Raw genomic sequence first — 25,223 nt, forward strand, 5'->3', positions numbered from 1 at the left:
AATAGTTTTCTACAGAGTTCACATTTTAAAAAATCTACTTGGAAAATTCCTCATTGAGGATGCATAAGAAAAAAAGTCAATTTTAATTTCGATAGTGGAACATTTCATAGGATTCTTTGGAGTCTGTCTTTCTAGATGTCATTTTTTATGAAAATCTATTCATATATTACCTTTGATGAACTAGAATTTATTGAATAGAATCTTCATTTTATACAAACTGAATAACTAAAATTATTCATTTAGTAAAGTAAAAGGAAAAATAATACTAACAACAAGATTTTTGTTTACAGGTGCCAAATTCCTAATGTAAATCCTTAATATTCTTGTATTTGAACTTCACAATTTTTATGTAGCTCTGAACTTTTTTTTTACCTTTTTTTGGGAGGGCAATTGGGGTTTAGTAACTTGCCCAAGGTTACACGGCTAGTTTTTTTGTGTGGATGTTAAGTGTCTGAGGCTGGAACTGAACTCAGGTCCTCCTGACTCTGGGGCCAATGCTTTACTCACTGCACCACCTAGCCGCCCCTAGCTCTGAACTTTTTTACAGGATTGCTTAGTTTATTTAGAGGTTCATTTTCTCCTAATATGTTGTAATCAGTTTTGCTAAGTAATGTAATGTAATGTAATGTAAGCCTGTAACCTTTGTCTTTTAAAATATTGTATTCCAATTTCCCTGCTCCTTTAGGGAATAGAAGGTAAATCTTGTGTGTTGTCAACTTGACGGTACTTTAAATTTTTCTTTCAATCTACTTCTAGTTATTTTCTCTGATTTTTTTCTTTTGCCCCTTCCTACCTTTCCAGTCTTCTCACACCTTATTCCCCTCAGTGTACATTGCAATCCATTGTTATTGGCCTCCTTGCTATTCTTCCCACAGAACTATCCATCTCCCTACTAAGCATATTCACTGACTTGCCCTCATACTTGGAATGTTCTCCCTCTTCATTTCAACATCCTAGCTTCCCTGGCTTCCCTCATTTCATTTAAAATTATATCTTTTTCAAGAAGCATTTCTCAGTCCTCTTTAATCTTAGAGTCTCAGTGAGACTCAAACACCCCCCCCCCCCATTTATTCTGAATTTTGAATTTAGCTCAGAATTTTGGCTATAATATTCCAGTGAGTTTTAATTGTGGTAGTTTCTTTCAGGAGATAAACAGGGGAGTTTATCTCCTATTTTGCTGTCTTGTTCTAAGAGATTTGGAAAGTATTTTTTAGTTATTTTTGATGTGTAGACTTTTTCTTGGGGGGGGCATGTTTTTTGGGTAATTCAATAATTCCTCTGTTTTTTCTTCCTCAGTCATTTTTTCTAGTAGATACCATAGATTTTAAAAAAAATTTTCAGTCTTTTGATTTTATTTTAATATTTCTTGTTGTTTTGTGGAGTCATTGACTTCAATTTGACCTATTCTAACTCCAGAGAATTTGTTGTTTGGGCCAGGCCTTTTACCTCTTATGTTAGAGGTACAAGATATTAATTCTCTCCCCAATTCTTTCTTTGATTTCTTTTCCATTTTCCCCTTTAATCTTCACATTTCATTTGAAAAAAAATACTTTTAACTAATTAAAAAACCCTCTTGTTTCATATTTTCTAGGAAATCTGGTTATATTTCTGACCAACCTGTGGTGAGGTTTTGCTTGGAGATAGTTTGGAGTCTTTCTCTTCTGGATTTTTGTCTTAAGCATACCTGACACTATAATTTTATTTTTAATGGTTGAATGACCATAAAGGTATTCCCTGTAGTTTACTTAAACTGATGAGGATAATGATACAGTAAGTATAATTAAGATGTTAGTGACAAAAGGAAGAAGGAAGTAGCAACAAAGACAGTGTGGATTTGCAAGGAGCAGTAAATAGGCCAGTTGTTGCTGGACTGAAGTGCTTTTGAAGAGAGACAAATATAAGAATTTGGAAAGGCAGGAAGATGCCAGGTTGTCAATCTTTGAATGCGTTTTAATAATCATCATAAATTCTCAGGATAGAATGTTATATTCCTATGTAGGAAAGTTACTCTTAGTTGCAAATTAACTTTTAAATCATGGTTTTTCCTGTGTGATTTCTCTCTCATTATCTCAAGAAACAGAGGGACACATTTTACATTTGATTTGGTCCTGATTATAGTGGCCTTCTGTAAGGGCAAACAAAGGAGAACTTTGCTGCTTGTTTCAGCTATTCAAGAGCCTTTCAGCCTTGCATTTGTATCAAGAGTCTTTGTTGGAAACAGTATAGACTGTGTTGCTCTTAATAGGCCTAAGGGAATTTTGAAGACTTTCCCTGCCCTCTATATCTCTAAGGTAATCACATAGAGCCCACGGTGATGGAGCTTGCTGAAGAAGCAGAACAGGAAGGGTGCAACAGGAAAGAGCAGAACAGAGAAAAGCATGATCAGAGCTGGGAGGAGGCAGGACTAAGAAAGAAAATACTTGTAATTTTGGTGCTTTGTTGATTTGTGCTACTTTATGAGAACTGAGAGAGATAATGTTTGTGATAATGGCACTGTACCACTCTGTTCTGTCAGGCAAAAGTCTTGTCTGTTGTTCTGTCAGACAGAAGCACCCTGTCTGTTGTTATTATACAGAAGAGGTCCCAAAAGAGGACTGTACTAAAGTTACAGAAATCCTGAAAGAGGACTTTATTGCTTATTTGTGTTTGATTTCTCAGACAGAAGTCTTGTCTCTTGATTTGTGTTACTTTGTCAGAAAGAAAGTGAATTGAGATGGAAGTGCCAGTAAATATTGTTGCAGCTCAGTTAAGTTCTGTCTTCCTAGAAAGAGAAACTGTGAAAGAATTGGAATGGAGAAGTCCCCATGAGCTGATACATGGAAAAGGAGCAGATAATTGACTACATGTGAATCCAGGTGAGAGTTGGGAGTGGTCAGCCCATGGAAGAGGAGCCATGGGGTTTGGAAGTCAGCCTTGAGTTAAGATGAAACAAGACTTTACTTAGGTACTCTGTATTGACTGATAAGATTGTGACTTACTGTGTCCTTTGGGTGGATGGTCTTTGTACTTTCTGCTACTCCTTAAGGATGACTGACTTAATGATGAATAGAGGCCATTCAAGATGAAAGAAGGGAAAGGTGCAGCAGGCAGACACAGAGGCAGGCCCAGAAGGCCTATCCCCAAAGGGCTGGGACTGGAAAGAGCAAGGTAAGAACCAAATACAGGGGCCCCTTTCCTGAACAGCAAATACTCCTGGGGCTACCACTTCATAGCCCAGAAATTTTAAAAAAAAATCCTCTATCAGGACCTCCACAGACCAGGAGGACAGAGTGAACCTCACCTGCTCCAAACACCCCTCTGACCATGAAAACAGAGTAACTCTTGCCCCAGGGCAAAACCCTCTACAGTAAAGGCTTGGGATCCTAGAAGAAGAGCATGGCTAGGACTCTGCCTCAAAATTAGTAGAAAGCAGACTACAAAGACAAAGACTCTGGAGTCCTACTATCCTCAGAGGGAGGAACCAAACTCAGAGGGAGACAATGTGGACTCCACATCCACAGCTGAAACATCAACAGGGAATGGGTCCCAAGCACAGAAAGCTCTCCTAGATGAGATCAAAAGGAACTTTGAAAACCAAATGAGAGAGATAGAAGACAAAATGAATAATTCTCTCAAAACCAAAATTGCAGAATAAGAAAAATATTATAATGAAGAAAACATCTCTCTAAAAAGAAAAGTTTATTATATGGAAAAGGAGCTCCAAAAATTAACCAAGTAAAATGATTTGCTAAAAACGAGAATCAACCATATGGAAACAAATAATTATATGAGGAACCAAAAATTAATCAAACAAAACAACAAGAATGAAAAATTAGAAAAACAGGTAAAATACTTCAAAAAAAAATTGACCTGGAAAACAGATCCAGGAGATATAATCTGAGGATCATAGGCCTAACACAAAATCATGATGAAACAATGAGCCTAGACAACATTCTCCAAGAGCTCGTTAAGGAAAACTGCCCTGAGATACTACCTGAGGGTAAAAGAGAAATCGAGAGAATCCACTAGACACCTGCTGAAAGATATCCCAAACTGAAAAGTCCTAGCAATGTTGTGGCCAAACTCCAGAACTATCAGATAAAAGAGAAAATACTTCAAATGGCCAGAAAGAAACAATTCAAATATCAAGGGTCCACAGTGAGGATCGCACAGGATTTGACAGCCTCTACACTGAAAGATCGGAGGCAGTGGAATACAATTTTCCAGAAGGCAAAAGAGCTCGGGTTACAACCAAGGATCACATACCAAAAGGAAAACTATTAAGGGGGGGAAGAAAGAAGGGAGGAAAATATGAACATTAACATGGGTGGGAATAGGATGGAGGAAAAGATAATATATAATAACTGTAAATGTGAATGGAATGAACTCTCCCATAAAATGGAGACAAATAGCAGAATGTATTAGAAATCATAAACCTTCAATAGCTGTTTACAAGAAACACATCTGAAACAGACATATACACACAAGGTAAAGGTAAAAGGCTGGAGTAAAATATATCATGCCTCAGCTAAAGTAAAAAAAATCAGGGGAAGCAATCCTTATCTCAGATAAAGCAAAACCAAAAAATTGATCTAATTAAAAGAGATAAGGAAGGAAACTATATGCTGTTAGAAGGCATCATCGGGAATGAAGCAATATCATTACTTAACATATATGCACCAAGTGGTATAGCATTCAAATTCCTAGAGAAGAAGGTAAAGGAATTAGAGGAAGAAATAGATAGCAAAACTATACTAGTGGGAAACCTTAAACTCCCCCTCTCTGACCTTGATAAATCTAACCTCAAAATAAACAAGAAAGAAGTTAAGGAGGTGAACAGGATTTTAGAGAGGAAAGGTATGATAGATCTCTGGAGAAAACTGAATGGGGATAAAAAGGAATATACTTTCTTCTCAGTGGTTCATGGCACATACTCAAAAACTGACCACATTCAAGGGCATAAAAACCTCACAATTCTATGCAGTAAGGCAGAAATAGTAAATACATCCTTCTCAGATCATGATGGAATAAAAATTATATGCAGTAAAGGGCCATGAAAAGACAGACTAAAAACTAATTGGAAATTAAACAATTTAATCCTAAAGAATGAGTGGGTCAAACAAGAAATTATAGAAACAATAAGTAATTTCATTCAAGAGAATGATAATAATTAGACAACATACCAAAATTTGTGGGATGCATTAAAGGCATTTCTTAGGGGAAGTTTTATATCCCTGTGCATACATGATTAAATTAGAGAAAAGGGAGGTCAACGAATTGGGCAGGCAATTGAAAAACCTAGAAAAAGAACAAATTCAAAATCCTCAATTAAATACTAAATTAGAAATATTGAAAACCAAAAGAGAGATTAATAAAATTGAAATTAAGAAAAGTATTGAATTAATAAATAAAACTAAGAGCTGGTTTATGAAAAAAAAAAAACAAAATTGATAGACCCTTACTCAATATAATAAAAAAGGAAAGAAGAAATACAAATTATGAGTATCAAAAATGAAAAGGGTGAATCTACCCCCAATGAAGAGGAAATTAAAACAATAATTAGGAATTATTTTTCAGAATTGTATGCACATAAATTTGACAATCTTAGGGAAATGGATGAATATTTACAAAAATACAAGTTGCCCAGTTTAACTGAAGAGGAAATATATTACTTAAATAATCCCATCTCAGAAAAAGAAATTGAACAAGCCATCAGTGAACTCCCTAGGAAAAAATCTCCAGGGCCAGATGGATTTACTAGTGAATTCTATCAAACATTTAAAGAACAATTGATTCCAATACTCTACAAATTATTTGGGAAAATTAGTGAAGAAGGAGTCCTACCAAATTCTTTTTATGACACAAATATGGTACTGATACCTAAATCAGGAAGAGATAAAACAGAGAAACAAAATTATAGACCAATCTCCCTCATGAATATAGATGCAAAAATTCTAAATAAAATACTAGCAAAAAGACTACAGCAACTTATCTCAAGAATAATACACTTTGATTAGGTAGGATTTATTCTAGAAATGCAAAGATGGTTTAATATTAGGAAATCAATCAGTATAATTAATCATATCAACAATAAAACTAGCAGAAACCACATGATCATTTCAATAGATGCAGAAAAGGCTTTTGACAAAATACAAAATCCATTCCTATCAAAAACATTAGAAAGTATAGGAATAAATGAAGACTTCCTTAAAATAATAGGTAGCATCTATTTAAAGCCATCAGCAAGTATTATTTGTAATGGGGAGAAGCGAGAACCATTTCCCATAAGATCAGGGTTGAAACAAGGGTGTCCAATATCACCCCTCTTATTCAATTTGGTACTAGAAATGTTAGCAGTAGCAATTAGAGAAGAAAAAGAAATCAAAGGAATCAAATTAGGCAAAGAAGAGAACAAGCTATCACTCTTTGCAGATGATATGATTATATACTTAGAGAATCCTAGAGAATCAAGTAAAAAACTACTTGACACTAAATAAATTTGGCAAAGTTGCAGGATATAAAATAAACCCACACAAATCCTCGGCATTCCTATCTATTTCCAATGTAATTCAACAGCAAGAGATAGAAAGAGAAATCCCATTTAAAGTTACTGAAAACATTATAAAATATTTGGGAATCTATCTGCCAAAACAAACCCAGGACTCATATGAACACAGCTACAAAACACTGTTCACACAAATAAAGTCAGATCAAACTAATTGGAAAAATATCAATTGCTCATGGCTGGATTGAGCTAATATAATGAAACTGACAATTTTACCTAAATTAAATTATATATTTAGTGTCATACCAATTAATTTACCAAAAACTACTTTATAGAGCTAGAAAAAATAGTAACAAAATTCATTTGGAAGAATAAATGGTCCAGAATATCAAAGGAATTAATAAAAAGAAATTCTAGGGAAGGTGCACTATCTATACCAGATTTCAATCTGTATTATAAAGCAGCAGTCATCAAAACTACTTGGTACTGGATGAGGAATACAGGAGTGGATCAATGGAATAGATGAGGCACACGAGATTCAGAAGTCAATGACTATAGTAATCTATTGTTTGATAAACCCTAAGACCCTGGTTTTTAGGATAAGAGCACACTATTTGACCAAAACTGTTGGGAAAACTGGAATACAGTATGGCAGAAACTGGGCATAGACCATTATCTAACACCATTTACCAAAATCAAGTCTAAATGGGTGCATGATGTAGGTATAAAGGTTGATACTGTTAAGCAGTCTCAGAAAACAAGGAACAGTTTACCTGTCAGATTTGTGGAGAGGGAAAGACTTTATGACTAAACAAGAATTAGAGAACATTATAAAATGTAAAATGGATAATTTTGATTACATGAAATTGAAAAGCTTCTGTACAAACAAAGCCAATGTAACCAAGATTAAGAGGGAGGTGGGAAATTGGGAAAGAATCTTTACAACCTATGTCTCTGACAAAGGACTCATTTCTAAAATATATAGAGAATTGAGTCAAATTTATAAGAATACAAGTCATTCCCCAATTGATAAATGATCAAAGGATATGAACAGGCAATTTTCAGAGAAAGTAATTAAAGATATCTATAAGCATACGAAGAAATGCTCTCAATCACTATTGATTAGAGAAATGCAAAATCAAAACAACTCTGAGGTACCACATCTCACCAGTCAGATTGGCTAAGATGACAAAACAGGAAAATGACAAATGCTGGAGAGGATGTGGGCAAATTGGAACACTAATGCATTGCTGGTGGAGTTGTGAACTGCTCCAGCCTTTCTGGAGAGCAATCTGAAATTATGCCCAAAGGGCTATAAATAACTTCATATTCTTTGACCCAGGAATACCACGCCTAGAGTTATATCCCAAAGAGATTATAGAAGTGGGAGGAAGACCCATATGTACAAAAATGTGTATAGCAGCTCTTTTTGTGGTGGCAAAGGATTGGAAATTAAGGGGGTGTTCATCAATTGGGGAATGGCTGAACAAGTTGTGGAATATGCATGTTATGGTATACTATTGTGCTATAAGAAACGAGGAGCAGATGGTTTTAATATTTACCTGGAGAGGCTTATAATAACTGATGCTGAGTGAGAAGAGTAGAACCAGGAGAAATTTGTACACAATTACAGACACAACATATGTGTGATGACCAACTTTGATAGACTGGACTCTTCCCAGCAATGCAGTGATATAAGTCAATCCCAAATGACTCATGATGGAGAGAAATATGTGCATCCAGAGAAAGAACTAGAAAGAACTGAGTTTATAACCAGGTGGAAGCAAAATACCTGATCTTTTTCCTTCTCTTGTTTGGTTTTATGTCCTCTTTACCATTATTTCATTCCATCTGATACAATCTGTCTTTATAACCTGACTAATGTATAAGGTGGAAGTATTTACAGATCCTATACTTGACTATATGCCGCCATGGCAGGGAGGTGACAGAGGGGGACAAAATGTGAAACTCAAGGAATTGTTGAATTGAATCCTATAAATGAAAAGGAAATGAACAGATTAATTTTAAAAAAATAAATAACTAAAAAAAGATGAAAGAAAACTTTGCTTGGACACTCTTTATTGAATGATGAGATTGTGACTTAATGTGACCTAGGGTTGGATGTTTAAGATTATGTGGCCACCTTAGTAGCAAGTTTTTATGCTGTACTTTGTGAATGTTGTGCTTTAGTTTCTTGAATATTTTACTTTAGTTTGTTGCCGAATATAGAGAGTTCACAATACTATGCTATTAGATCCTTAAAATAATTTTATCATCATTATTATTAAATTTTATTAAATATTATTAATATTATTATTAAAATAACACAGCAACAGTCCTCAGGAGATCTACTCATGGTTGGCTTTATACCTTCAGATACTAAACTTCCATGTTATGATCAAATGACTTAAGATTCCTTTAACTGATAGTCTTTGAAGACATTTACTTGTCTTGGACAAATGTACATATTGAGGAGGAAGATCAAAGTGTGATTTCACTTTGGAATAATCATGAAATTTAGAACAGATATGTCCAGTACATTATTATGAATTCAAAAGTATACTTATGAGGTAAGTATTCTGGAATGTAAAACACAGATATCATAATTTGAGAATATGAACATAGAAATTGCAAAATATTATAATATTCTTGGCATTTTCTCATTGTAGTTTAATCCATTTTCCCTTGTCTACAGCTTAGGGCTTCATAATAGTCATGAAATTTGAAGATTCCTTTGTATTGCCAAACTGATAGGCACTTAGCACCTAGTTTCAAATTAAGCCTCTGTAAAGAAATAGGAGGCATGAACTCCTGTTGCTGATATAACAGGAAGGGGTGGAACAGGGAGAAATTAATACCTTATATAGGGAAGAGCACAAGCTGGACAATCAGAATTTTTTGGTAAAATCATTATGGAGGCCAAGCAGCTCCTTCCAGAGAGAGAGACAGACAGACAGACAGAGAATGAGACAGACAGAGACAGAGAGAGACAGAGAAAGAGAGACAGGGAGAGGCAGAGACAGAGACAGAGAAAGACAGAGGGAGAATTTCTCTCAGTCACCATCTGGAGGCTGGGCTGCTACTGCTGGACTGAGAATTGAGGAGAGAAATAAGTACTAAAAACTGACATAGAACTTGGACTTGCAGTGGCAAAACTCAAAATTGTGGTGCCGGAGCTACCAAAGACTTTCAAGGGCCATCTGGAGCTGCTGAAGAATAAGGAAGTATGACTGTGGTGCCAGTATTTTGTACAAATTTTGTGGCTTTATTAGTGTGTACAAATATTATTGTGCCTTTGTTAAGCCTTGTCTTCCCAGGAACAGAGACTGTGAAGGATTTGAGATGGACTGGATACTGTAAGCTTCAATGTGAAGCAGGAACTGCACAGAGATCTGGCCAAGGAACTGGGAGCTGTCTGCCTTTGAACCCAGGTGGCAGTTTGGTGGATTCAGGTAGGAGCTACCTGCCTCAAGTCAAGATGAAAAGACCTCTCCATGGATACTGACTGATGAAATTGTCTGAGTAGTGACTGATGAAATTGTAATTTACTTGTGACCTAGGGGTGGATGGCCCTTGTACTTTCCACTATCCCTTAAGAGGGTACTGAGTAGTGACTGGTGAAATCGTAACTTAATTGTATTCCATGGATGGAGGACTTTGACTTTTGTACTTTGTGATTGAATTAAGGACTTTGTGTCCCTTAAGGAAGTAAGGTTCCTTAAGGATGATTGAATGATTGAGTTACTAAATGATTGTACTTTGTTCAAAACTATGTCTCCTCATTGGTGAAAACTATGTGGCCATTTTAGTGATAAGTTGTTGAGTTGTAATATGGTGAATGATGTGTTTTGATTTTCTGTGAATGTTTTGCTCTTATTTGTTACTGAATAAATAGAGAGTTTGCTATACTATGCAATCAGAACCTTGAAAACTGTTCACAGCATCAGACTTCTGGAGGCTTATTCTAGCCTGAAAGAAGCAGTTAATGATTGCAACAGATAATTCAGCCTTTATTGAGCACAATTCATTTATTTAGCGCCTTTATTGAGCACAATTCAGTAGAAGATTTGGCAGAGCAATTCAAGGAAAAAAGAAACCCTATGTGGGGAGAAGAGGACAAAATTTACTCATGAAAAGCTTGACAAACATGGAAAAGAGGGGAGGATTTTCTGGGACTTGATCTCAAAGTAATTAACAGCAGATGGGAGGGAAGTTCCCTGAGGGGGGTTTAAGGAGGGCTATCTTTATGCTAGCAAGGTGGGTGGTATTAGTAGACACATAAGTCATGGTGGGAACTAAAGAAAACCAATGAATTCTTTTTTTTTTACATACTCATAGCTCTGTAGTGGTTTTTTGCTTGATTCCTTCTTTGAAGGGGATGGGGACTGGACTCAAGAGTTCTAGGGATATATCCCTAGGGGTTCATTACATATTTATCTTGAAGTACCTCTTTAAAGCTATGTAATGGGAATGCAAATTTTTAAGATCTTCCCTACCCCTAGGCTAAGGTGCACCTGGAGCCTGGGGTGGGAGGCTTGTTTTTCAGTAGATACTTTTTGATTGGTCAGTGGGTCCAGAAGGTTGTTACATTCTCTGAGCCAGGAGAAGGCTATATAAACCCTGATTTGAGACTTTTCTTTGGGACTCACTTTGAGAAGTGTTCTGTGATTTGATCAGATGAGACTCTGGGAAGCTTGAGAGCCCCCCGGCATTGAAAAACCCAGATGTTGATGGTAACTGTGATTTGGAATGGATGTAATGGTTGGACAGTTTGGAAACCTGTCTACTTGATCTCTTTCTCTGTCTTGATAATTCTGTCTGTATACTCTGAAGTTCGGGGTGCTGACCTTTTTCCCCTGAACTAGGTAAACGATACATATTTGACTGATTAAAGTAAGCTTGTTAACCCATTTTGAGTTGCTTTCCTTTATCAAAGCAGATCCAAGAACCTGTGTTGGCAGCCACCTTTGGCAAGCTGGGGTGCTTGCTGATACAAAATGGTGATGGGGATTGGATCTGAAGAGTAAAAGGAACGTATGGGGTCTGGGATAATTGTTTGTTTCCCAGTTGTGGTAGCTGTGACTCTGTGGAGCCATGGAGCAGGAGAGAAGAATGGCCTGCATGTGGACTTCACTGAGCTGAGAGCAGGAAGGGTGAGCTGCCTGCATCGGGACCTGGGCAGAAGCCAGGAGCGGCTGTCACCTGCAGAAGGAGAAGGAACCCAGGAGTTCGGAATTCAGCCACAGGAAAAGATAAGAACTGAGCAGCAAAACAGGGGCACCGAATGTGTTTCCTGGATGCATCCCACAGTTTGGGACCCAGGGGGAGTATGGACTTGTGACTATGGTGGGTGGGATGAAGTGCCTTGGACCCCCAAGGACCCCACCTTGTTGGTTTTGTTGCCCAGCCTTCTCTCTGTACTTGGAAGCAGGGGCTGGAGCTGTGTGAGGCGAAGGATACCTCCTCTGCCCAAGAGAACTTTATTGGGACTCTTGTTTTGAATTGAGGTGATAATGCTACGTACTTTGTGTTTGTTTAAGTCCCAGTGGCCACTTTGGTAACTTTAGTTCTGTACCTTGAAAATGTGACCTAAGAGATGTTTAGTGCTAATTCAAAAGTAAATTGACTATGCTAAGGGCATGAAAGATCTTGGGGCTGAATGTAATGGGAATGTAAATTTTTAAGATCCTCCCTGCCCCTAGGCTAAAGTGCACCTGGAGCCTGGGGTGGGAGGCTTGTTTTTCAGTAGATACTTTTTGATTGGTCAGTGGGTCCAGAAGGTCATTACATTCTCTGAGCCAGGAGAAGGCTATATAAACCCTGACTTGAGACTTTTCTTTGGGGCTCACTTTGAGAAGTGTTCTGTGATTTGATTAAATGAGACTCTGGGAAGCCGTCGTTGAGAGCCCCCCAGCTTTGAAAAACCCAGATGTTGATGGTAACTGTGATTTGGTATGGATGTAATGGTTGGACAGTTTGGAAACCTGTCTACTTGATCTCTTTCTCTGTCTTGATAATTCTGTCTGTATACTCTGAAGTTCGGGGTGCTGACCTTTTTCCCCTGAACTAGGTAAATGATATGTTTGACTGATTAAAATAAGCTTGTTAACCCATTTTGAGTTGCTTTCCTTTATCAAAGCAGATTCATGAACCTGTGTTGGTAGCCACCCTTGGGATGTTGGGGTGCTTGCTGATACAAGCTATTAAAATATAAAGCTATGTAATAAAGAATTAGAATACTTTTCAGAGTGACCTGACCATTTCCTTTGGTTTAAACAAGAAAAATCTCTTCGATTGTGTCACTTTTACTCAGTCTCATTTGTGATAATATCCATTCCTGTTAAATTAGAGTATGTCCAAATATTCTTGCCAGTCAATATCTTTTTGAGGCATAGTACTTACATATAGTGTTAGCTGTACCTGACAACTTTGTGTCATCTACAAATATGATAAACATCATCTATGTCATTGTCCAAATCATTGATAAAAATATTAAACAGAACACAGGGCCAAATGCAGATACCCATAACATTCCATGACCATTCTGATCTTTCAATCTTTTTTTATCTAACTAAATGCTATTATTTATACAAAGTCCCTTCTTATGAGTCACAAGATTAGCACAGTTACTTTCTCCAAATATATTTTTTCTTTTTACTTTTTTTATTCAAATACTTTTTTATTCATGAAATTGATTCCAAAAGGGATCTCAGAGACCATTGAATCTATCCACCTTATTTTACACATGAGGCACAAAGAGATTAAATGATCATACTGATTCATAAGATAGTAAATGCCACACTACAATTCCAACTTAGATTGTCTTATCTCCAAGGCTAGTGCTCTTGGCATTATATCACCCAGCTCTTAGCTTTCAGTCTTCCTTGCTAGACTCAGTTTATTCTGAGCATTTGTACTCCTGACACCATTTGTTCAGGCCATGCCATGGTTTTGTATTAATCTTCCATAATCAGTCCTTGTTTGAAAGAAAAAATCTAACTTGGTCAGTGAATTCATTGTGTTTTAATGGATAGTATATTTGGTCAGTGTGTATGTAGATCACAACAGTTACATAATTTGGAAGATTTCCTCAACTTTTGCTATGGCCAATAAAGAATGTGATCAATCTGGTGACAAACCTCTCTGAACATAGCAAGACTGTCCCAGGGACAATAAGATCTGTGATCAGACTCATACTTGAAATTTTCACAACTTGTCAGGATTTGCGAAAGCTGGGTCTCTGCTGGTTAATCTTACAAAAATCTGGTAGTCACCTCCATACTAAGCTGAGGTATCAGTTTAATGTGAAAAGTATACATCTGTATTTAAATTAATTTCTAATATTTCTATAATTATATGGATATTCATTGCTGTAGCAGGATGCCAGTAGTAGCCACAAGTTCTGACACTATCTCTCCAATGTTCTTGGTAAGAACAAATTAGAAAGTTAAATGTAGGGAGAGTTTTTTCCCCCACCTCAATAAAACTAAAAAAGAAAAAAAATGTCTAAGAGCAGTGAGAGGAGGAAGGAGATAATACACTACTTCCATTCCAGGGCAGGGAAGGTATGTATTAATGGAATTAAGTCACCTTAAACCAAGTACTAGGATTTTGACTGAGGTCTACACAGAAACCTAAGATGTCCTTTTGTTTACTCCCTTGTAGAACTGTGGAGCTAACTCACAAAGGAACAGAACTGTTAACTGTTAACAGAACTACAAATATGCTAATCCTGGTTATCTCTTTTTAAGAACTGTGACATTTTCTTGACAAAGAAGAAGTAGAAGATAATAGTAGTTATAGCTAGCAGCAATTAATAGCAAGAGGTTCTTAGATTAAGGGGAGGAATTCCTGACATTCCCAAGAGATGTGAGAGCCAGAAGGGAGAGGATCAAATGACCTCAAGTGCTTCAGAGGTCAAGAAGGATGAGAACTATCAAAGATTATTAGATTTAGAACCTTTAAAGAAGATTGTTTGTATTGAAGATAGTGTGGAAGCCATATTGCAGAGGGCTTAGAATCAAGATGGAGGAGAGGAAGTGGAATCACTGATTATAGATAGCTTTCTCAAGGCATTTAGCCAAAAAAATGAAAAGTAAAAAAGAATGAAAAGTGAGGTGGCAGGACTAAACAAGTTTTTTTTCCTCTTAAAAATGGGAGAGACATAAACATGTTTGTAGGCAGCAAGAATAGAACCAGTATATAGAGACTGGCAATAAAAAAGAGATTGAAGATAACCATGAGAAGAATTCAATAGAGTAGATAAAAGTGGATAGCTTCAAAGGTGAATGTTGTCATATTGGTCTTAGAGAAAAGAAGGGCCCTGTCTTGGTGAGACTGGAGTGAATATCACCAGAAATCACCGGTATATACTGATTATGGCCCTAGGCAGGTACTTTATCTTTCCAGACTTGTTTGCTTTTCTGTAAAATGAAAAAGTTAGTTGGGTTCAAAGTTCCCTTCAAGCTCAAATATTATGTGGTTTCATCTTCTCAAATTAAGTCACAAATCTTTTTAAGTACCTATTTTGTGCTAGCCACTGTACTAAGTGTTGGACATTCTCTAACTTCTTTTGCTATTGTCCTCATTATATGGCTATGAAACTTATCTTCTTATTGTTGTAATAGCAAGTAGTACTTTGCTACTTGTTTCAGGTATTCAAGTACCTTAAGCTTTGCCTGTGATTATATCAAGTCTTTTTTGGAAACAGTATGCATTTTGATGCCCTTAATTGGTTTAAGGGAGTTTGGAAACCTTCCCTGTCCTTAATAGGCCTAATGTCATCATATGGAGCCCATGGTGGGAGGAACTTGCTGAAAGAGTGGAATAGGAAGGATCCAACAGGAAGGAGTAGAGGAGATAAAAGCTCAAACACAAGTTGGGACCAAGCAGAACTGAATGAGAATACTTGTGATTTAGGCATTCTGTAGCACTCTGTCTGCTGGTCTGTCAGACAAGAGCCTTGTCTGTTGTTTTTAGAAAGAAGTCCTAAAAGAGGACTTTACTGCTGATCCAGACACTGTGGAAAAGAACTTTACCGCTGATCCATAAGCCCTGAAAGAAGACTTTATTGATGTTTACAGAATTCCTGAAAGAGGACTTTTACTTCTGTTTACAGAAGTTCTGAAAGACTGCTTTACTGATATTTACAGAAGTCCTGAAAGAGGACTTTACCACTGTTTACAGACACTGCTGATTTGTGTTTGGTTTCTCAGACAGAAATTTTGTCTATTGATTTCTGTTACTTTGTCAGACAGAAAGTGAATTGAGATGATAGTGCCAGCAATGTGTGTGAATATTGTCGTAAATCTGCCAAGCTTAATGTGTATAAATATTGTTGTGGCTCTATTAAGCTTTGTCTTCCCAGAAACAGAAACTGCAAAGGGCTAGGTGTGGAGCAGTCACCATGGGCTGCAATCAGAGAGGTGCCTACCTGTGAATCCAGTCAAGAACTGGAAGCATGGAAGAGAAGTCATGGAGTTTAGAAGTCAGCCTCCCATTAAGATGAAAGGACCTTTCCTTGGGTACTTGGTGTTGACTGATGAGATTATGACTTACTGAGACCTGGGGGTAGATGGCCTTTGTACTTTCCATTACCCCTTAAGGATGATTAAATTAAGGATGATTGGAAGGCAGCCTCAAGTTAAGATGAAAGAAGACTTTTACTTGGGTATTCAATACTGATTGATGAGATTGTGACTTACTGAATGATATGTTTTGTTAAAGACTATGTGATTACCCTGGCAATAAGTTGTTATATTATATTGTTGTGAATGTTGTGCTTTAGTTTATTGATGAATTAGAATTCACTATACTATGTGATCAGAAACTTATAGTTATTCACAGCAGCAGTCCTCAGGAGAACCACTCATGATTGGGTTTATAACTGTCTAGCACACAACTTAGATGTATCACTTAAAATATTTTATATTTGCATAACTTGTCTTTCCAACTAGATTGAAAACTACTTGTAAGCAAAGATTACTGTCTTAAACTTATTTTGCCTCTGCAACATCTAATATATGAGTAATACAACAGTGCTATGTACATAGTAAAAACACAGTGATGCTTGTTTATTCATTAACCAGTTGTGAAGACTAAGACCTGACTAATTCTTAGAACCAAGATTCCCCCCCTCAACCATCACCTTACTATATTAAATGAAAATAACCAAGTTTTCTACTTCCAGCATTAAATTGTTATAGAATTGACACATTAATAAAAGTAATAGTTGACTTATACCAATGAATACAAAAGCATAAAAAAACTATAGATTTGATTATGTGTATTTCTTATACCTGATACAAAAAGTCTAGCACTGTTGCTCTGTCGTGTTTCCCCAGTATATCTGTGCCGTGTAATACATCGGTAGTTATACAATCCATCTTCATTCTGTACATCTTTAATATACAAGGCTCCCGTAGATGTGATGAAAAATCTAGATCCTAAAGTACAGAAAAAATAATTAGTGAATTTAAAACCAAACAACCATTTAAACAAAAATATTCACTTTGAGGAAAGGTAATACAGAGCTAGATTCAACACTTTATATTTCTCTGAGCACCCATTTTGAACACTGTAAGCAATAACTTCAATAAATGAAGAAATTGAATGAATAATTCACCCAGCCATTTTAATTATTCAAGGCCTTTAAATGAAAAATTCAAAGGCAGTAATATGCAAAATAGAAACATATACTTCATAAATTGTCACAGAAATTGTTTTCTTAGTTTCTATATTTCCACTAGAGCAAAATAATTGAGTCGTATCAATATATTTCAAGCCCCAAAGTTTCAGTGGCCAAGTTAATACAGATCATAGGATCCCAGTATTTAGAGGTAGAAGGTACTTTAGAAGTAATCTAGTCTAATCACCTCATATTTCATATGTGGAAATTGAGACTCCAGATAAATTAAGTAGTTTGTCCAAGTGGTTTATCTTACAGTAGTAAGTAGGAGGACTGGGATTTAAATATAGATCCTTGGAATGCAAATCCTGAATTCTGGGGCAACTTTAATGTAATACCTTAATTCTCCCATCTGCTAGATTTCAGAACTTCATTGGAAGAAAAATTACTATACTTTCAGATATAATGGAAAGTTTTTTTTTAAGATCACAAAACAATGAACCCCACACCAATTATGTTATTTTATTCTTGTGTTATAAGAACAAGGGAATATTTTTTACCACTTCAAAATAAACTGAAGGGTTTTACCAAATAATGAAGACTTTTTTTTGTTGGAATGATGAAATAATAGGAGAAAGTCATCTCTTTTTTACAGGAATAACAAACATATCTATAGTGCTTGGGGCACTTATTGGCTACAAAAGATTTTAATAGAGAGCTGTAAAAAAAGCCAAAACATTATATTTGGAATTATAAATTATAGGTTCAGATCTTGACTTACTTCATGTTTAACTTTGGGCAAGTTACCTAACCTCTCTGAGCTTGAATTTCTTCACTTATAAAATAGAAGTGTTATGAACTCTAAGTTTCCTTCTCATTTTAAAAATCTTATGTGCCTATTATATTATCTCATTAGATGACTACAACTCTGCAAAACAGGGAGGACCAAAATTATTATCCCCATTTTACATTTGAACAAATATAGCCTCTAAGTTTAAGTGGCTTTCCAAGATTATAGAAATAATAAGTTGTAGAGGTTGGAATAAAGAAACAAAAACTTAAAATAGACAAAAAACTTCAGATATTCTGATTTTTAATTTTAATTACTATCACATGCCCAATGGAAGAATCTCATGATTCCTTTCTAAGCATATTTTTTTAAACCTGTTTTAGGGCATGCAAATGTTCCAACAAAGGTTAATTTGTGAAAATTGGTTTTATTTTTCTTCATCATTTGTGAAGCAAAATGGAAACACCAGTGAATTAGAAGTGCTGTTACTATCTAATTATGACATTGAGTGAAATGTTTAATTTCTGTGGGCCTTAGTTCCCTTATTCATGAATTAAAGCTGGACTAGATAATCACTAATATCACTTTGGCCTTCATATTCCATTATTATGTGTGACACTTTCTAGTTTTTACTTGACAATAGTAAGCTGAAAAAAAAATGATGACTTAGAAATAAGTTTTACCATAGCTCCAAGCATTATCTGATTGTCATTTATGGAATGTTGACTGTATCTACTTGCAATGACTCCCTTCAGAAGTCTGATTTTTGCTCTTTTGGAAAATTACCATGATGGAAGAAATTTGTCGCTATATTTTCTTGACGTTCAGTGAAAATTTTCTCTAATTTAACATGAAGGATTGGGTCTAGTGACTATATTATGAATATTAAAATATGTAAAACAGGCTCTTGTCTCATATTGATTTAGACTATTAACAAGGATAAGTTTATTTGGATAAACATAATGTTTTATGATCCTTGATGTTCCTGTTACTAAGACTCCTCATTTAAAGACCAGAGTAAGTTTATAACTTTTATACATGGAAAACAAGTATGAAGAAAGAATTTACTTAAAAACCAAAATGCTTATCTCTTCCACAGGATTTTTTTAATCCTTTTTTTTTTTAAAAAAAGGTTGAGTTGCAGAAAGACTTCTTTTTGGATAATTTTTAAATAACACAATAAATAAAACTTTTAAGTAAGTCATTCTTTGGAACAATTCCACTTAGCTCATTCCTTTTAACAATGGAAAAAAACCCTTTAAAATGTATTAGCTCTTGTGACAGTGCAGCATTTTCCTGATGAAGTCCTCTTTCCCCAACAAAGCTTTCTCTACACACACAATTCACACAGAGCTTCCTTTGGCCCCAGCTTCCCTAGTGGCTACTACCATGGTAAAACTTCCTCCCCTCACTTTGCTCCAGTTACTCCCATGTAATTTATGGTCTAGGGCCAAGTCAAATGCTCCAACCATGTAGGCTCCAAGTCTCTTAGTCTTGGTGGGTGCCAGAAACCACATTAATCACTATACCCCGATGAGTGACTGACCAGACCTGTTTCCAGACAGAGACAAGGGTGGTCACATTTAGAGAAGCAAGTGCTGCTATGTCTTTGCTGTATATCCTTGCCATGTTAGGGGAAAAGTAAGCCTTCTCCTTTATTAAATATTTAGTGTCTCCAAAGTGTCTCATTTTGTGTAAATATTGAATCTGAATTTTAAAAGTGCTGGATTTAAAGACTTGTCTACAATAGTTCATTAGTGTTATGATGTCTAAGACATTTTTGTTTGTTCCCAAAAAGTCAAGCAAAAAAATTAATCTTTTGCCATTTGTCAGATGTTATCACACATTAAATATTTTCACTAGTACATTTTGTATGTATAAAACTCTCTAGCTCATTTTTTTCTTTCCATATATTCTGCATAGCTTAATAATGTATTAATTCTTTTAAAGTACAGAATAATGGAAAGAGGTAACGAAAAATAAAATGTATGCTACATTCCTAACATGAAGTATTGTCATTTGAACTGATATTTGAATGTAAGCACAAAACTAAAGTGAAGAGTATTCCCTTTATTACACTTCAAAATTGTTAAAAAAAATGTTTGAGGATGGAGCAAAACACATACCTATTCTGTTGATTTCTAAGAGTGGTACACTCTTCAGGCACATTTAATTTAATCAGTCTTATTTTTGTTCCTACAAAAAACATTTTCTTTTGTACTCATCCACTTTACAATTTAAACATGATTCCATTAAGTTGCTTTCAGAGGAACTTGGGTTCCTTTTAAAATTTGTCCACTATTAGATATCTTCTGAAGAGACAGATAAATTTGCTGCCAGAAGGGTTTTTTTTTCATAACTTGAATGGTCAATTTTAACTTCCAGTTTTTTTCTGAAACTACCCTAGGAAGCAGCAAATATTTTAAAAATCAAGATAAGAGTAAGGAATAGGACATGAGAATGAGGGCAAGGTAATGAAAATCTAGATATTCTGTGGAACATCCTTAGAATATTGGAAAATTAAAATACATTATTTTTTTCAACTAATACAAGCAAAGGTAAAATCATGATTTCAGATGAGGCTAGAGTAAATGTAGAGAAAACAAAAAGATAATTAAGGAAAGTACATAATATTTAAAAGAAATTTAGATAATGAATCAATATCATATACATGTATACATTTTATATATTATATATGTGTGTATGTATTCTAATGATATTACAGACTTTTTTTTTAAATTAACAAACTGGAGAGAGAAGTAGATAATAAAGTATAATAACATGGGATCTTAATATACCCCCTCTCAGATCTAGGCAAATCTAACCAAAAGATAAATAAGATTGAAGTAATGTAATGATAAAGCCCTTATAATTATTGAATGGTAATAAAAGGGAATTTACATGCCTCTCAGGTACAAATTGCACTTTCATGAAAACTGACTATATTGGGGCACAAAGCTCTCATCATGTAGAAAAACAGAACTTGTAATCACATCATTCAACGGTCATAAAGCAAAAAAAAGATATCCAATAAAGAGGTCTTAAAGAAAGAATGAAAAAAAGTAATTGGAAACTAAATAACATAATTTTTTAAAACTGGTAGGTAAAAAAGTAGAAGATTTCATAAAGTAAAATGACAATAAAAATGCAAAAATTTATGGGATGCTATTTATAACTATTTAGCTATGTGCTAAAGTAGTTTTGGGGTAAATTTATATTTCTAAAGACTCATCAAAAATTTAAAAATCAATGAATTGGGGATAAAGTTTAAGAAAAACAAACTTAAAAAACACTCAAAAATCTCCAACTAAATAAAAAAGTAGTAATTGCTGAAAATTAAAGAAGAAATTAATAGAATTAAAAGCAAAAAGACCACTGAATGAATGAATGAAAGTAGTTTAAGGAGTATAGTAACCTTTCTGACTTGATAAACAAAGCCTCAGGGAACTTCAAAACATCTGAGAGAGAAGCTTTATTACCCTGTCAGAATAAGACCATCAGTAATTACTCAAACTCTCTTTTCCTTTCAGGAGGGAAATTTGAATATCCTCTAACTACCAGTTCTGCACCCAATAACATTTCCTATCAGATCCAGGATTCTTGCTCATTGTTGCCAAAGCCTGGTCCTGCTAGACTTAGATAAAAACCCCAAAAAAACCCACCCAACTCTACTGGACTGGAGAGAAAAATTACACCTTTTCCTTTTTTATCTCTTTCTATCATATCTCCTAGACTGTGCTTAATATTCTAATTATTTCCCTTTAACAAAATTGGCTTACTCTACTGTCTTGTGAGTTTCATCTTTCTCTGTACTGGACTATTGGTATTCTGAGTCACCTGAGTCTATATTAAGCCAACTAAGAGCTATTTTTTTTAAAATAGTAAGCATAGATAGAGATAACTTTAAAGACAGAGAAAGAGAGAGAGAGAGAGAGAGAGAGAGAGAGAGAGAGAGAGAAATATTGCCAAAACAAAAAGGCAAACAGAACAATTAAGAGAAAAAAAGGAAACTATAAAAAACTGCATTGCTTATTACAGTGATCATAATTTAGAGAAAATAGGTTAATATGTAAAAAATCAAATTAAAAAAAGAAAAAGAGACCTAATATCAGAAAAAGAAATTGGACAAGAAATAAAAGAACTTCCATGGGGTACGGAGGGTAAACCCCACAACTGTACTGATTTACAAGTGGATTCTATCAAACATTCAAAGAATAGTTAATTACAATACACCATAACTATTTGCAATGGTAAGAAAAAAGCACCCTTTAAAACTACTTCTGTGATGTAAATATGATATTGATAACTAAAACAAGAAGAAACAACATTATAGAGGTTGAAAAAAACTACACACAAATATCCCTAATGAGCATTGATGCAAAAATTGTAAATAAAATAGACTGAAAATTATGTAAGTGCTGGAGTCAGAAGGACCTGAGTTCAAATCCAGCTTCAGACACTTAACTAGCTGTTGCCGAGTCACTTAACGCAAATTGCCTTGCCTTCCCCCCTTAAAAAAAATTATGCATTATGACTAGGCTGGATTCATACTAGAAATGCAGGGTTGGTTCAGCATATGAATACTATAAATAAAATAAAAGACTATATATATGATAAATCATTTTAAGAACAATAATAATATAAACCACTTGATTATGTAAATGTAGAAAAACCTTTTGACAAAACCTAACCCTTGTCTATATATTAAAAGATCTAGAAAGTATAGGAATAAATGGACATTTTCCTAATAGGGTAAATTGTTATTGTTCAGTCATTCAGTCATCTCTGATTCTTCATGACCCCATGGATCATAGCATGCCAACCCCTTCTGTTCTCCACCATCTTTCAAAATCTGTCCAAGTTCATGTTCTTTGTTTCCATTACAAGATTTATCCATCTCATACCCTGCTGTCCCCTTTTATTTTTGTCTTCAATCTTTCCCAATATTAGGGTCTTTTCTAATTAGTCTTAGCTTCTCATAATGTGGCCAGAGTATTTTTAAGTTTCAGCTTCAGTATTTGACTTTCTAGTGAATAGTCTGACTTAATCTCTTTGAATAATGACTGATTTGATCTCCTATAGGACTCTCAATAACCTTCTCCAGCACCACAATTTGATAGCATCAATTCTGTAGCAATTAGCTTTCTTCATAGTTCAACTCACATACTGGAAAAATCATAGCTTTGACTATATGGATATTTGTTAGCAAGGTGATGTCTCTGCTTTTTAGTATGTTGTTCAGATTTGCCATAGCTTTCCTTCCAAGGAGCCTTTAATTTCATGGCTACAGTCATGGTCAGCAGTCCCAGAATAATACAGCTGACACTGCTTCCATTTTTTCTCCCTCCTATTTACCAGGAAGTGATTGAACCAATTGCCAAGATCTTCACTTTTTAAAATACTTAGTCATTTTTTTCTTTTTTTCAAACCACCTTTTATACTCTCCTCTTTCACCCTGAGAGGTTCTTAATTCCTCTTCACTTTCTACCATTAAAGTAGTGTTCTCTACATATCTGAGATTATTGATATTTCTCCTGACAACTGCAATTTCAGTTTTTTATTCATCCAGCATGGAATTTTACATAATATATTTTGCATATAAGTTAAATAAGGTGACTATAAGCAGCCTTGTCTTATTCCTTTTCCAATCTTAAACCAATCACTTGCTCCCTGTTTGGTTCTAAGTGTTGCTTCTTGGTCCATATACAAGCTCCTTAGGAGACAAATAAGATGCTCTGACACTCCTATGTCTTTGAGGACTTGATACATTTTGTTGTTATCCACACAGTCAGAGGTCTTAGTGTAGTCAGTAGAGCAGAAGTAGATGCTTTTCTGGAACCCCTTGCTTTCTTCAAAATCCAGCAGTAATTTGGTCTCTAGCTCCTCTGCTTCTTTAAAAACTAGCCTGCTCTTCTGGTAATTCTTGATTCACATATAGTCTAAATCCAAAAGTAAGTAATGGAGAAAAAGCATTATAGTAATGGAGAAAAGTCTTCCCAATGAGGTCAAGGAGAACAGAAGTAAACTCATTATAAGAGCATTAGAAATGCTGACTGCAGCAGTAAGAGAAGAAAAAGATATTTAAAAATAGAGAATAAGGAATAAGAAAAGAAAAACAAAAAATATTGAGTTTTTGGGGGAGAAATCATATGATAGTATACTTAGAGGATACTAGATCAGTTGAAAAATGAATTAAAATAATAATCAAAAATTTATCAGAATATAAGATAAATCAACATAAAGTATAAGTATTCTTTTATTTTTTAAAAAATAAGAAGGGCTAGAAAGAAAAATTACACTGAAAATATCCACACAATGTGTAAAATAGTTTGGAGTATATCTACCAATCTTCACCACATCCAACTATGAATCTAACTATGAAACATGCTTTGTAGAAATACATAAAACCCTAAATAACTGGAAAAACACTAATTTCTCATGAGTAGGTCTAGCCAATATAATAAAAATAACAAAACTTCCAAAATTAACTTACTGGTTCTGTGCTGTCCCAAGCTCCCCAAAGAATATTTCATAAACATAGAAAAAAATAACAAAATTCGTGTGAAGAACAAAAAATCAAATATCTGAAGGGCAATAATGACAAATAGTGGGCCTGGTATTGCTAACGGATATTGGTAGCAGATATAAATCACTACTATAAAGGAGTAATCATTAAATGATTTTATACTAGTGAGAGAGAGAATGACACAGAGATTCATTACATTATATAAAGCAAAAAAAAAAATGAGCATAGTGTTTGACAATGTCCACCCTTCTCTCCTCCAAAAAAAAGTCAGTTAATGAGGGAGAAATACTCACTATTTAAAAAAAATTTTCTCAGAAAACTGGATAATATTATGGTGGAAATTAAGATAAAATTACACCTCACATTATATATCAAGATAAGCTTTGAATCAATAAATATCTTAGACATGAAATGTCCTATTACTAGCAAATTAGAAGAAGGAATAAATTAATTCTTGTCTATACACAGGGGAAGACTTCATGGCTATACAAGCTATAGAGGGAATCACAGAAGGTAAAAGGGACAATTTTGATTATGTAAAATTTTTTTAAAGTCTTTAAAAAAATAAATCTAATATGGTTAAAAATAGAAGAGAAACAGGTAACAAATCTTTGCAACAAATTTCTCTGATAAATATTTCATATCAAAGATATATAAAGAATGGATTTATATCTATAAGACAATGAGCCATTCCCCAATAAATAACTAGTCAAACATGGATGAACAGGTAGGTTTCAAAGGAAAAAGTAAAAGCTATCAATAATCACATGAACAAATGTTCTAAATCATTAGTAAA

The 25,223-nt window shown here is 34.8% G+C and overlaps 1 protein-coding gene across 1 annotated transcript in view; it reads right to left on the minus strand.

Moving 5' to 3' along the window:
* Positions 1-25,223, minus strand: part of DSCAM (DS cell adhesion molecule) — an 870,593-nt gene that overhangs the window by 484,655 nt on the left and 360,715 nt on the right. Inside the window, exon 4 of the mRNA XM_069074855.1 lies at positions 16,783-16,929. Within this exon, the coding sequence (XP_068930956.1) occupies positions 16,783-16,929 (147 nt within the window). The remainder of the gene's footprint in view (positions 1-16,782; positions 16,930-25,223) is intronic.

The sequence above is a fragment of the Petaurus breviceps genome, unplaced genomic scaffold (genome assembly GCF_028583685.1).
Source record: "Petaurus breviceps papuanus isolate PSGF00001 unplaced genomic scaffold, PetGlider_PUasm1.0 90897, whole genome shotgun sequence".
Lineage (NCBI taxonomy): Eukaryota > Metazoa > Chordata > Mammalia > Diprotodontia > Petauridae > Petaurus > Petaurus breviceps.